The sequence below is a fragment of the Indicator indicator genome, chromosome 36 (genome assembly GCF_027791375.1).
Source record: "Indicator indicator isolate 239-I01 chromosome 36, UM_Iind_1.1, whole genome shotgun sequence".
NCBI lineage: Eukaryota > Metazoa > Chordata > Aves > Piciformes > Indicatoridae > Indicator > Indicator indicator.
This window is the reverse complement of record NC_072045.1, coordinates 4,940,212-4,952,687: the sequence shown is the minus strand read 5'-3', so window position 1 is coordinate 4,952,687 and position 12,476 is coordinate 4,940,212. Positions and strand designations below refer to the sequence as shown.

Below are 12,476 nucleotides of genomic sequence, written 5' to 3'. Positions count from 1 at the left end.
AATCTGAATCTACCCTCTTCTAGTTTTTCTCCATTCTCCCCAGTCCTATCCCTCCCTGACACCCTAAGAAGTCCCTCCCCAGCTTTCTTGTAACCCCCTGGAAGGCCACAAGAAGGTCTCCTCAAAGCCTTCTCCTCTCCAGACTGAACAGCCCCAACTCTCTCAGCCTGCCTCCACATCCATAGGAGAGCAGCTCCAGCCCTCTGCTCATCCTCCTGGCCCTTCTCTGGACACCTTTCCAGCATTTGCTGTTAGTTCTTAAAGAAGGAATAAATCCACTCTTAACACTTTCCTGTTGACTGAATGCACCTGGAGGAAGGAGGAAGCATCACCTGTGAGGTCTCCCTGCTGCCACAAAGCCACCAGAAGCTATCAGCTGTTTGGCTAAATGGTGTAACCTGAGGCTTTGTTGTGCACACAGGAGACAGGTGAGTGATGCTGGAGAAGAGCCTTGAGTAGCCAGACTAAAGATTTGATGAAATGCTCCTATTATGATACTTTGCAGCCTGGGGAATAGGGGAGGTGGTTACTTGATCCTCTGCTATACCTGCAGCTCATTGTTGCAAGCTTTTAATAACTGAATATCCAGAGGTATAAAGCTGCCTTTGGAGGAGGAGGAGGGTCGGGGGAAGAGAAAGGGTGATGGGAAAAGAGGCAGCACTCAGAACCAGGAATGGGCAACAAGCAAACCGTTTTCACTCCAGAGCAGCTGGATGCATATCAGGTAGGAAACAAAGGAAATGGTTGTTTGGACGGAGCAGAGAAGAGCAGTGAGAGAGTTTGCTTTTAAACAACCTCTTTAAAACATTGCTGAGCAGGAGCTCTAAAATGGCAGCAAAGATTTTAGGAGTCTCCCAGCAGGAAGAGTTATGAATTACTCCTAATTATATGCCCAAAACAAACAAACAAACCAAAAAAAACCAACCAACCAAAAAAAAAAAAAAAAAAAAAAAAAAAAAAAAAGAAAGAGGATGAATACTTGGCCACAGCTGTTCCAAGAGAGCTCTGGAAAAGTTGGGGCCAATCCCTGCTGGAAATGGTCACTGAGTGTTGATATCTTTTCTTCCTTCCCCAGGACTGCACATTCTTCACGAGGAAAGAGATTCTGAGGTGAGCCTCAGGTGCACTTTGGCTGCCAAGGAGAGAGATTGCTGCAAAGAGAAGTTACAGAGAGGGGGAGGCACTGGGGAAAAAAAAAAAACAAAACCCAAACACATTAAAAAAAATAATTTCAAGTGGATTGAAACAAATTTAAAGCAAAACCTTTGGACTTTGTAATGGAGAAATCCTCTTATTGATCTCAGACTGAGCTAGAATCTGTCTGGGAGCAGCCTCTGTTGGAAAGAAATGTTGTGAGTTGGAGGTGATATCTGTTCTTTTTATAGAGAAATTTATATTTCTGTAATTCCACCTACATTCTCTAATTTTTTAAACATTTCTCTGTATTTATAGCTATTTTATAGCCACTTATATTCTGATGTCTTTTATATTTCTCTATATTTATACCTACTGTACAGATTTATCTCCCTCTATATTTATATTTATAGCTATTTAATATATTTATATCTCTGTGTATTTATCTCTATATATTTATAGATATTTTATATCTATTTTTATCTCTCTATATTTCTATGCCTCTTTATATTTCTATTTTTATAGATTTATATCCATTTTACCTATGTTTATGTCTCTCTGTAGTTCTATTTCTATATTTTTATATCTATTTCTATCTCTCTATCTCTCTATTTCTATTTTTATAGATTTATATCCATTTTACATATATTGGTGTCTCTCTGTATTTCTATTTCTATGTATTTCTATCTTTTTAATATATAATTATATCTCTATATATTTATTTCTATTTTATATATATTGCTATATCTATTTACATCTAGATCTATTTCTATCTTTACCTATCCCTACCTCCCTCTCCTTTCTCTCCTCTCCCTCTCCTTTCTCTCCTCTCCCTCTCCTTTCTCTCCTCTCCCTCTCCTTTCTCTCCCTCTCCTTTCTCTCCCTCTCCTCTCTCTCCCTCTCCCCTCTCTCTCCCTCTCCTCTCTCTCTCCCTCTCCTCTCTCTCTCCCTCTCCTCTCTCTCTCCCTCTCCTCTCTCTCTCCCTCTCCTCTCTCTCTCCCTCTCCTCTCTCTCTCCCTCTCCTCTCTCTCTCCCTCTCCTCTCTCTTCCTCTCCTCTCTCTTCCTCTCCCTCTCCTCTCTCTCCCTCTCCCTCTCCTTTCTCTCCTCTCCTCTCCCTCTCCTCTCTCTCCCTCTCCTCTCTCTCCCTCTCCTCTCTCTCCCTCTCCTCTCTCTCCCTCTCCTCTCTCTCCCTCTCCTCTCTCTCCCTCTCCTCTCTCTCCCTCTCCTCTCTCTCCCTCTCCTCTCTCTCCCTCTCCCTCTCCTCTCTCTCCCTCTCCTCTCTCTCCCTCTCCTCTCTCTCCCTCTCCTCTCTCTCCCTCTCCTCTCTCTCCCTCTCCTCTCTCTCCCTCTCCTCTCTCTCCCTCTCCTCTCTCTCCCTCTCCTCTCTCTCCCTCTCCCTCTCCTTTCTCTCCCTCTCCCTCTCCTTTCTCTCCCTCTCCCTCTCCTTTCTCTCCCTCTCCCTCTCCTTTCTCTCCCTCTCCCTCTCCTTTCTCTCCCTCTCCCTCTCCTTTCTCTCCCTCTCCCTCTCCTTTCTCTCCCTCTCCCTCTCCTTTCTCTCTCTCTCCCTCTCCTTTCTCTCCCTCTCCCTCTCCTTTCTCTCCCTCTCCCTCTCCTTTCTCTCCCAGTTTTTAAGGCCAGGCTGGCTGTGGCTGTGGGCAGCCTGCTCTGGTGTGAGGTGTCCCTGCCCATGGCAGGAGGGTTGGAACTGGCTGAGCCTTGAGCTCCCTTCCAACCCTGACAGTTCTGTGCTTCTATGACTCTAAATCTGTGATTCTGTATGGGATGGAGCAAAACTAGAAATGGGGAGATTCAGATTGGATGTCAGGAAGTTCTTCCCCATGAGGGTGGTGAGAGCCTGGCACAGGTTGCCCAGGGAGGTGGTGGAAGCCTCATCCCTGGAGGTGTTTGCAGCCAGGCTGGAGGTGGCTGTGAGCATCCTGCTGTGGTGTGAGGTGGTGTGGAATGCTCAGGGATGAACTGATCCTCGAGGTCCCTTCCAACCCTGACAATTCTATGATTCTAATCCTATGATTCTGTGGAAAAGAGGTGAAGAACAACAGAGAAAAGGCCAAGCACAGCCTCCTCCAGGGTCTAACTCCCTCACTGCCTGACCAAGCCTCCCTCTTCTGTCCCAGGCTGTTCTACAGATACAGAGACCTCGCCCCCCAGCTGGTTCCACTCGACTACACCCAGAAACCAGAGGTGACACTTCCCTATCAACTCATTGGCAGCATGCCAGAGCTGAAGGTACCCAGCCAGGAACAGAGCAGAATCAAGTGACACATTTCAGTTTCATCATCTACCCCTTCTCTTTAATAATTCACCTGCCACTAATTGCTGGGAGGCTGAGATGACAAAGAAATTTGGGCTGTGGGAAGGCAAAAAGGTCTTCTCTGGAAGCTTCTAGAGGTTCCCTGAACACCACCCTGAAACTGCATGAAGGTGAGAGGAGGCTGCAGCTGTGCCTGCCTCTGACACACCAGCAGTGTGATGGTTTGACTGCTTCAAACCATCACAACCAGGCAAGGACTTGGCAGAGAGGGGAGGGTTTGCCAAAATGAGGTGACAGTAAAAAGAGTCTTGCTCCAGTTCTGGCTTCCATCTGAGTCCTCAGCACAAGGAGGATATTGACCTGCTGGGGAAGAGCCAGAGGAGGCCACAGCAATGCTCACAGTCTGCTGTGAAGCCAGGCTGAGAGAGTCAGGGGTTGTGCAGGAGAAAAGAAGGCTCCAAGGAGGCCTTCTGGTGGCTTTTCAGTGCTTGAAAGAGGTGAGCAGAAAGCTGGGGACAGGCTTTGAGCAGGGCTTGCTGGGACAGGACAAGGAGGGATGGTTTGAAACTGGAAGAGGGAGAGAGGAGAGAAGGGAGAAATGTGTGATGAGTGAAAGAGGAGAGAGTGGAGAGAAGGAGAAATGTGTGATGAGTGAAAGAGGAGAGAGTGGAGAGAAGGAGAAATGTGTGAGGAGTGAAAGAGGGAGAGAGAGTGGAGAGAAGGAGAAATGTGTGAGGAGTGAAAGAGGGAGAGAGAGTGGAGAGAAGGAGAAATGTGTGAGGAGTGAAAGAGGGAGAGAGTGGAGAGAAGGAGAAATGTGTGAGGAGTGAAAGAGGGAGAGAGTGGAGAGAAGGAGAAATGTGTGAGGAGTGAAAGAGGAGAGAGTGGAGAGAAGGAGAAATGTGTGAGGAGTGAAAGAGGGAGAGAGAGTGGAGAGAAGGAGAAATGTGTGAGGAGTGAAAGAGGGAGAGAGAGTGGAGAGAAGGAGAAATGTGTGAGGAGTGAAAGAGGGAGAGAGAGTGGAGAGAAGGAGAAATGTGTGAGGAGTGAAAGAGGGAGAGAGAGTGGAGAGAAGGAGAAATGTGTGAGGAGTGAAAGAGGGAGAGAGTGGAGAGAAGGAGAAATGTGTGAGGAGTGAAAGAGGGAGAGAGTGGAGAGAAGGAGAAATGTGTGAGGAGTGAAAGAGGAGAGAGAGTGGAGAGAAGGAGAAATGTGTGAGGAGTGAAAGAGGGAGAGAGAGTGGAGAGAAGGAGAAATGTGTGAGGAGTGAAAGAGGGAGAGAGAGTGGAGAGAAGGAGAAATGTGTGAGGAGTGAAAGAGGGAGAGAGAGTGGAGAGAAGGAGAAATGTGTGAGGAGTGAAAGAGGAGAGAGAGTGGAGAGAAGGAGAAATGTGTGAGGAGTGAAAGAGGGAGAGAGAGTGGAGAGAAGGAGAAATGTGTGAGGAGTGAAAGAGGAGAGAGAGTGGAGAGAAGGAGAAATGTGTGAGGAGTGAAAGAGGAGAGAGTGGAGAGAAGGAGAAATGTGTGAGGAGTGAAAGAGGAGAGAGTGGAGAGAAGGAGAAATGTGTGAGGAGTGAAAGAGGGAGAGAGAGTGGAGAGAAGGAGAAATGTGTGAGGAGTGAAAGAGGGAGAGAGAGTGGAGAGAAGGAGAAATGTGTGAGGAGTGAAAGAGGGAGAGAGAGTGGAGAGAAGGAGAAATGTGTGAGGAGTGAAAGAGGGAGAGAGAGTGGAGAGAAGGAGAAATGTGTGAGGAGTGAAAGAGGGAGAGAGAGTGGAGAGAAGGAGAAATGTGTGAGGAGTGAAAGAGGGAGAGAGAGTGGAGAGAAGGAGAAATGTGTGAGGAGTGAAAGAGGAGAGAGAGTGGAGAGAAGGAGAAATGTGTGAGGAGTGAAAGAGGAGAGAGAGTGGAGAGAAGGAGAAATGTGTGAGGAGTGAAAGAGGGAGAGAGAGTGGAGAGAAGGAGAAATGTGTGAGGAGTGAAAGAGGGAGAGAGAGTGGAGAGAAGGAGAAATGTGTGAGGAGTGAAAGAGGGAGAGAGAGTGGAGAGAAGGAGAAATGTGTGAGGAGTGAAAGAGGGAGAGAGAGTGGAGAGAAGGAGAAATGTGTGAGGAGTGAAAGAGGGAGAGAGAGTGGAGAGAAGGAGAAATGTGTGAGGAGTGAAAGAGGGAGAGAGAGTGGAGAGAAGGAGAAATGTGTGAGGAGTGAAAGAGGGAGAGAGAGTGGAGAGAAGGAGAAATGTGTGAGGAGTGAAAGAGGGAGAGAGAGTGGAGAGAAGGAGAAATGTGTGAGGAGTGAAAGAGGGAGAGAGAGTGGAGAGAAGGAGAAATGTGTGAGGAGTGAAAGAGGGAGAGAGAGTGGAGAGAAGGAGAAATGTGTGAGGAGTGAAAGAGGGAGAGAGAGTGGAGAGAAGGAGAAATGTGTGAGGAGTGAAAGAGGGAGAGAGAGTGGAGAGAAGGAGAAATGTGTGAGGAGTGAAAGAGGGAGAGAGAGTGGAGAGAAGGAGAAATGTGTGAGGAGTGAAAGAGGGAGAGAGAGTGGAGAGAAGGAGAAATGTGTGAGGAGTGAAAGAGGAGAGTGAGAGTGGAGAGAAGGAGAAATGTGTGAGGAGTGAAAGAGGGAGAGAGAGTGGAGAGAAGGAGAAATGTGTGAGGAGTGAAAGAGGGAGAGAGAGTGGAGAGAAGGAGAAATGTGTGAGGAGTGAAAGAGGGAGAGAGAGTGGAGAGAAGGAGAAATGTGTGAGGAGTGAAAGAGGGAGAGAGAGTGGAGAGAAGGAGAAATGTGTGAGGAGTGAAAGAGGGAGAGAGAGTGGAGAGAAGGAGAAATGTGTGAGGAGTGAAAGAGGGAGAGAGAGTGGAGAGAAGGAGAAATGTGTGAGGAGTGAAAGAGGGAGAGAGAGTGGAGAGAAGGAGAAATGTGTGAGGAGTGAAAGAGGGAGGGAGAGAGAGTGGAGGAGAAGGAGGAGAAATGTGTGAGGAGTGAAAGAGGGAGAGAGAGTGGAGAGAAGGAGAAATGTGTGAGGAGTGAAAGAGGGAGAGAGAGTGGAGAGAAGGAGAAATGTGTGAGGAGTGAAAGAGGGAGAGAGAGTGGAGAGAAGGAGAAATGTGTGAGGAGTGAAAGAGGGAGAGAGAGTGGAGAGAAGGAGAAATGTGTGAGGAGTGAAAGAGGGAGAGAGAGTGGAGAGAAGGAGAAATGTGTGAGGAGTGAAAGAGGAGAGAGAGTGGAGAGAAGGAGAAATGTGTGAGGAGTGAAAGAGGAGAGAGAGTGGAGAGAAGGAGAAATGTGTGAGGAGTGAAAGAGGGAGAGAGAGTGGAGAGAAGGAGAAATGTGTGAGGAGTGAAAGAGGAGAGTGAGAGTGGAGAGAAGGAGAAATGTGTGAGGAGTGAAAGAGGGAGAGAGAGTGGAGAGAAGGAGAAATGTGTGAGGAGTGAAAGAGGAGAGTGAGAGTGGAGAGAAGGAGAAATGTGTGAGGAGTGAAAGAGGAGAGTGAGAGTGGAGAGAAGGAGAAATGTGTGAGGAGTGAAAGAGGAGAGTGAGAGTGGAGAGAAGGAGAAATGTGTGAGGAGTGAAAGAGGGAGTGAGAGTGGAGAGAAGGAGAAATGTGTGAGGAGTGAAAGAGGAGAGTGAGAGTGGAGAGAAGGAGAAATGTGTGAGGAGTGAAAGAGGGAGAATGTGAGGGAAGAGAAGGGAGAAATGTGTGATGCTGAGGGTGCTGATGCCCTGTCCCAGGCTGCCCAGAGAGGTGGCACTGCCCCATCCCTGCAACCATCCCAGGGGAGCTCGCTTGGGGCTGTGAGCAACTTGCTGAGGTCAGGGATGTCCCTGCTGCCTGCAGGACTGGATGAGCTTTAAATTTCCCTTCCCATCTAAAGCATTTTTGTGATTCCCTGGTCCTGAATAAACCCTGGAGCTGACCTGCCCTTGCTGCTGTCTCCCTTCCCAGGACAATCCCTTCCGGCAGCGGATTGCAGAGGTGTTCTCGGCGCGGGGAGATGGCAACATGACCTTGGATGATTTCCTGGACATGTTCTCAGTGCTGAGTGAGATGGCTCCCAGGGACCTGAAAGCTTATTATGCTTTCAAAATTTATGGTGAGACAGGCATCAAAAAAGAAAAAAAACAAACAAACCAAAAAAACACACACACACACAAAAAAGGAAACTTAGAGTGGGGGTGGAGGGAACCCTGCAGCTTCCCCTGGGGGTGCAAAATCTTCCTGACCATTTCTTACCACTGCCTTTAAAGGACTCTTCTGGCCCCTAGGAGCTTCTGCTCCTTGTTATCCCTTTGGCTCTCCTTGAGTTTGGGATCAGGACTGAGTGCAAAATGGGCAAGCTGCACTTTGCAAGAGCTGCTAAAACATTCAGGGAACAGTCCTGGCTGAGGAGCTGCTTGGGCAAAGTGCAGCCCAAGGGATTTGGCTGCCTGTGAATCTGCAGGGTGGTTTGGATGGGGAGGTAGGGAAGCACACTTCCAACACACTTCCAGCAGTTTTTTTCCATGGATTCAAGATTTTTTTTGTTGTTGTTTTGTTTTACAGTACAATTTTCAGGGCTATTCTTTAGGATCAGCTAAAGCCAGATGCAGCCAGATGCAGCCAGATGCAGGCAGATGCAGCAAGCCAAGTCCCTTTCTTTTTGCCATTTAAACTACAGGATTCAGCAAAGAGGTTCAGCAACTGAATCCTCACCAAACCTCAGCCTTGACCTTCAGATTATTTCTTGCGTTTAGTTCAGGAGCAGTGCTTAGCCAGAAGGATTTAGAATCAGGGAATTGTCAGGGTTGGAAGGGAGCTCAAGGCTCAGCCAGTTCCAACCCCCCTGCCATGGGCAGGGACACCTCACACCACAGCAGGTTGCTCACAGCCACCTCCAGCCTGGCTGCAAAAACCTCCAGGGATGAGGCTTCCACCACCTCCCTGGGCAACCTGTGCCAGTCTCTCACCACCCTCATGGGGAAGAATTTCTTCCTGACATCCAATCTGAATCTCTCCACTTCTAGTTTTGCTCCATCCCCTCCAGTCCTATCCCTACCTGACACCCTAAAAAAAGTCCCTCCCCAGCTTTCTTGGAGCCCCCTTCAGACCCTGGAAGGCCACAAGAAGGTCTGCTCAGAGCCTTCTCCTCTCCAGCCTGCACAACCCCAACTCTCTCAGGCTGTGCTCACAGCAGAGCAGCTCCAGCCCTCTGCTCATCCTCCTGGCCCTTCTCTGGACACCTTCCAGCACCTCCAGATCCTTCTTGCATTAGGGGCTGCTGACCTGGATGCTGGCCAGCCTCTGTTTAGCCATCAGACCATGGCCATTTCCAATTTTCCTTCCAGTGTCCAATTGTTCTCCCTGTGGCTGCTGAGGAGTGGACAATGCCAGGCTTTGTGGTTTGGCTCTTGGGAGTTTCAGACAATCAAGCACAGTTCATTTGATTTCTGGTTGGAGAATTCAGCTTGGGCACCAAACCTCTCAGTGTCTTGGCAGTCAGCCCATGTTCAGTGCTGACTTTGGGTCACTTTTGGCTTCATTTGCAGATTTTAACAACGATGATTACATCTGCAAAGCAGACCTGGAGAAAACTGTTAACAAATTAACCAGGAATGAACTTACCCCAGAAGAAGTCAACCTGGTGTGTGAAAAAGTGATTTATGAAGCTGATGCAGACAATGATGGCAAGCTGTCCTTGGAAGACTTTCAGCACATGATAGTGAGAGCTCCAGATTTCCTCAGGTAACTTTTGCTTTTCATTTCTGACACAGAATTGCTCTTAGGTGGTTTTGGTTGGTTGTTTTTTTTTTTTTTGGTTGTGGTTGACATCTCCTCAGCACTCACAGATTGCCTTGGGTTGGAAGGGAGCCCCAAAGCTCATCTTGGCCAACCCCCCTGCAGTCAGCAGGGACACCTCCAACTCCAGCAGGTTGCTCAGGGCCACATCAAGCCTGATCCTGAATGCCTCCAGGGATGGAGCCTCAACCATGCCTCTGGGCAACCTGTTCCACTGTCTCCCCACCCTCACTGCAGAGCTTCCTCCTGCTGTCCAACCTAAACCTCCCCTGCTCCAGTTTCAAACCATTGCTCCTTGTTCTATCCCCACAGGCCCTTCTGAGCAGCCCCTTCCTCTAAGTCCCCTTCAGACATTGAAATGCAGCTCTAAGGTCTCCCTGGAACTTTCCCTTCTCCAAGCTTCACTGCCCCAATTCCTTCAGCCTGTCCCCGTAGCAGAGGTTCTCCAGCCTTCTGATCATCTTTGTGGCCTCCTCTGGACCTGCTCCAGCAGCTCCATGCCTGTCTGTGACCACAGCTGGACACAGCACTGCAGGTGAGGTCTGCCCAGAGCAGAGAGGCAGAATCCCTTCTCTCCATCCCTCCTCCCCATCTCTGGCCACGCTGCTTTTGCAGCTTCTAACAGAGCTTCTCACCACAAAGAGTGGGAAAAGAGATGCCTGAAGTGTGGAGGCTTCTTGACTTGCTCTTTGACCCTCCCATGTGCTTTTGCCATGACAAGTAGTCCTCTAAGAAGTCAACATTAGCAGGGAGGCCCTGCTGATAAGCACAGGAGATGAGCTCCGGTGAGTCTTGCTCTCTCTGCCTCATGTCTCACCCCAAGCAGCTCTCAGATCTTGTGTTGGTTGACTGTAGCTGTTCCTGACAAGCTGTTCTTCCAGTTTCCTGCAGTCCCAGGCAGTGTGGTGAATCCCTTGGAGCAGGGGCAAGTGGGTGGGTGACCATTCCTCCCTCTTTTGAACAGCACATTCCACATCCGAATCTGATCCCAGCTCTGCAGCACACAGAGGGAAGCACTTCCTGAACCTCCAGCAACTCTTCCTTCATCTGAAATGCCCCTTCAAGAGAGAAGCCAAGGAGAGGAGCAAAGAGGACAACTGCTGCTCACTGAACCAGGCAGAGATGTCTGCTTCTTGTTTGCCTCTTTAAAAGGGAATCATTGAGCTCTTCATTAACATTTCCCTGTCATCTAACAAAAATATCTATTTCCCCCCCAGTCTGTGGGAGCAAATCTGGCCTGGAGAGGGGGATGGGAATTGATTTGTGGAAGTTCAGATACCACCAGGTGGTTAAGAGGCTTGTATCCAATTACAGCTTGTGAGAGATTCTTAAGAAACTGCCTTAGCCTGGATAAAAAACTTGGAAAGCATTAAAAAAACCAAACCCCAAAGCAGTAAGGTTCATCCAAACCGTGCAAGCAACTCCTCTCAGCAGCTGCAACACATCAGAGAATGGCTCAGGGTGGAAGGGAGCTCAGAGCTCATCTCCTCCAACCCTCCTGCCCTAGGCAGGGACACCTCTCAACCAGACTCAGCTGCTCAGGGCCTCATCCAGCCTGGCCCTGAACACCCCCAGGGAGGAGGCATCCACAGCCTCCCTGGGCAGCCTGTGCCAGAGTCTCACCTCCCTCACACTGCAGAGCTTTTTCCTCAGCTCCACCCTAACCCTGCTCTGCCTCAGCTTCAAACCATTCCCCCCTGTCCTGTCTCTAGACACCCTCAGGAAAAGTCTCTCTGCAGCCTTCCTGCAGGATCCCTTCAGGTCCTGGCAGGCAGCTCTGAGGTCCTCCTGGAGCCTTCTCCTCTCCAGGCTGCACACCCCCAGCTCCCTCAGCCTGTCCCCATAGCAGAGCTGCTCCAGCCCTTGGCTCACCTTTTGTGGCCCTCCTCTGTCTCACTCCAACAGCTTTCCTGGAGGATCCCTTCAGGTACTGGCAGGCAGCTCTGAGGTCCCCCTGGAGCCCTCCCTTCTCTGCCCAAGCCCAGCTCCCCCAGCCTGGCCTCCCAGCAGTGCAGTAAATCACTTTGCTGAAGCCTTCCCCCAGTGTGTCTCAGAATCCATCACAGGTCCTGAGCAGCACCAAGAGCAGAGCTCTGTTTTCAGACTTGATAATGAGAAGTCAACCCAGGTGAAGGACAGGAGAGCCCAGCCCAGGCCCCTGCCCCTCTTTGTCTGTTTTTAGAACCCCTCCTCAGCCCCTGTCTGCCAGCCAGCAATGATGGAACACAACTGACAGACTCAGTCTGTGAAAGTCTCTTTTCATAAGAAGTTTATTTAGGCAGTGCTCAGCCTCCTGTACAACAAGAGTAGAAACATCCAGACTGCAATAAACAACAGCCCCGGGGGTTGGATACAAAGAGGAGGGGGAAAAACAAAACAAAACAAAACAAAAAAAAAAAAACCCAAACCAACCAAAAAAATCCATGAGAAGTGTTTAAGCAAGCAGCTGTAAGGTGGGAAGGGTGGCAGCCCAAAGTGGGCATTCTAAAAACACAACTTACAGGCATGAATAAAAAGAAGAATATAGTGGGGTGCAGGAAGTTGTCTCCAAACCAAAGCCCTAAGTCCCAAGGCAAGCTCAGAGCTGAGCATGTGGCTCCCAGAGAAAGGCTCCAGAGCAAGTCCTTCCCCCAAGCTTGTGTCACCCACAGGAACAGTGAGGGAATGGTGATGGAATAAGGCAGCCTGAAAGAACCAAACTGCACCTTCCTGGCAAGTGTTCAGCTGAGCAGATCTCTGCTGAACCTACACATGAAGGCAGAAGTTAGTCCTCATTCCTTCCCAGCCCCCATGGACTTCCAGGACAGACTGAGCCCATCCTCCATTTCCTCCCACAGGATGTGAGGGGTTGGAAGGGACCTCTGGAGATCATCCAGTCCAACCCCCCTGCCAGAGCAGGACCATAGGATCCAGCACAGGTCCCACAGGAACACATCCAGAGGGGGCTGGAAACGCTCCAGAGAAGGAGACTCCACAACCTCTCTGGGCAGCCTGCTCCAGGGCTCTGTGAGCCTCCCAGTGCAGAAGTTCCTCCTCATGTTGAAGTGGAGCCTCCTGTGCTGGAGTTTCTATCCATTGCCCCTTGTCCTATCCCAGGGTACAGGTGAGCAGAGCCTGTCCCTGTCCCCTCCCTCCTGACCCCCAGCCCTCAGCTCTTTATCCCAATCACCAAACACTTCATGTCCAAGACAAGGAACCATGGGGAGAGCTTCTGAGCACCCTCACCAGCCAAAGACACCACAACCAACCACCACCACCACCAAGCCCTGTGCCACTCTCCAGCAGGCTGATCACCACCT

At 49.6% G+C, this 12,476-nt stretch overlaps 1 protein-coding gene across 2 annotated transcripts; it reads left to right on the top strand.

Moving 5' to 3' along the window:
- Positions 1–673: 673 nt before the first annotated feature.
- Positions 674–10,163, top strand: CIB3 (calcium and integrin binding family member 3). Of its 2 annotated transcripts, XM_054396317.1 has the most exons (6): positions 674–724; positions 1,076–1,110; positions 3,271–3,382; positions 7,348–7,495; positions 8,928–9,123; positions 10,142–10,163. In XM_054396317.1, exons 1-6 carry the CDS (start codon positions 674–676, stop codon positions 10,161–10,163), a joined length of 564 nt encoding a protein of 187 aa, XP_054252292.1. The 2 variants fall into 2 exon arrangements, with proteins under 2 accessions (XP_054252292.1, XP_054252293.1); XM_054396318.1 differs by lacking the exons at positions 1,076–1,110; positions 3,271–3,382.
- Positions 10,164–12,476: the final 2,313 nt, after the last annotated feature.

Coding starts and splice junctions, on each gene's coding strand:
- CIB3 (XM_054396317.1), top strand. CDS start 674: ATGGGCAACAAGCAAACCGTTTTCACTCCAGAGCAGCTGGATGCATAT. Junction 1,111..3,270: donor ACGAGGAAAGAGATTCTGAG/GTGAGCCTCAGG, acceptor CTTCTGTCCCAG/GCTGTTCTACAGATACAGAG. Junction 9,124..10,141: donor AGAGCTCCAGATTTCCTCAG/GTAACTTTTGCT, acceptor TCTTTTGAACAG/CACATTCCACATCCGAATCT.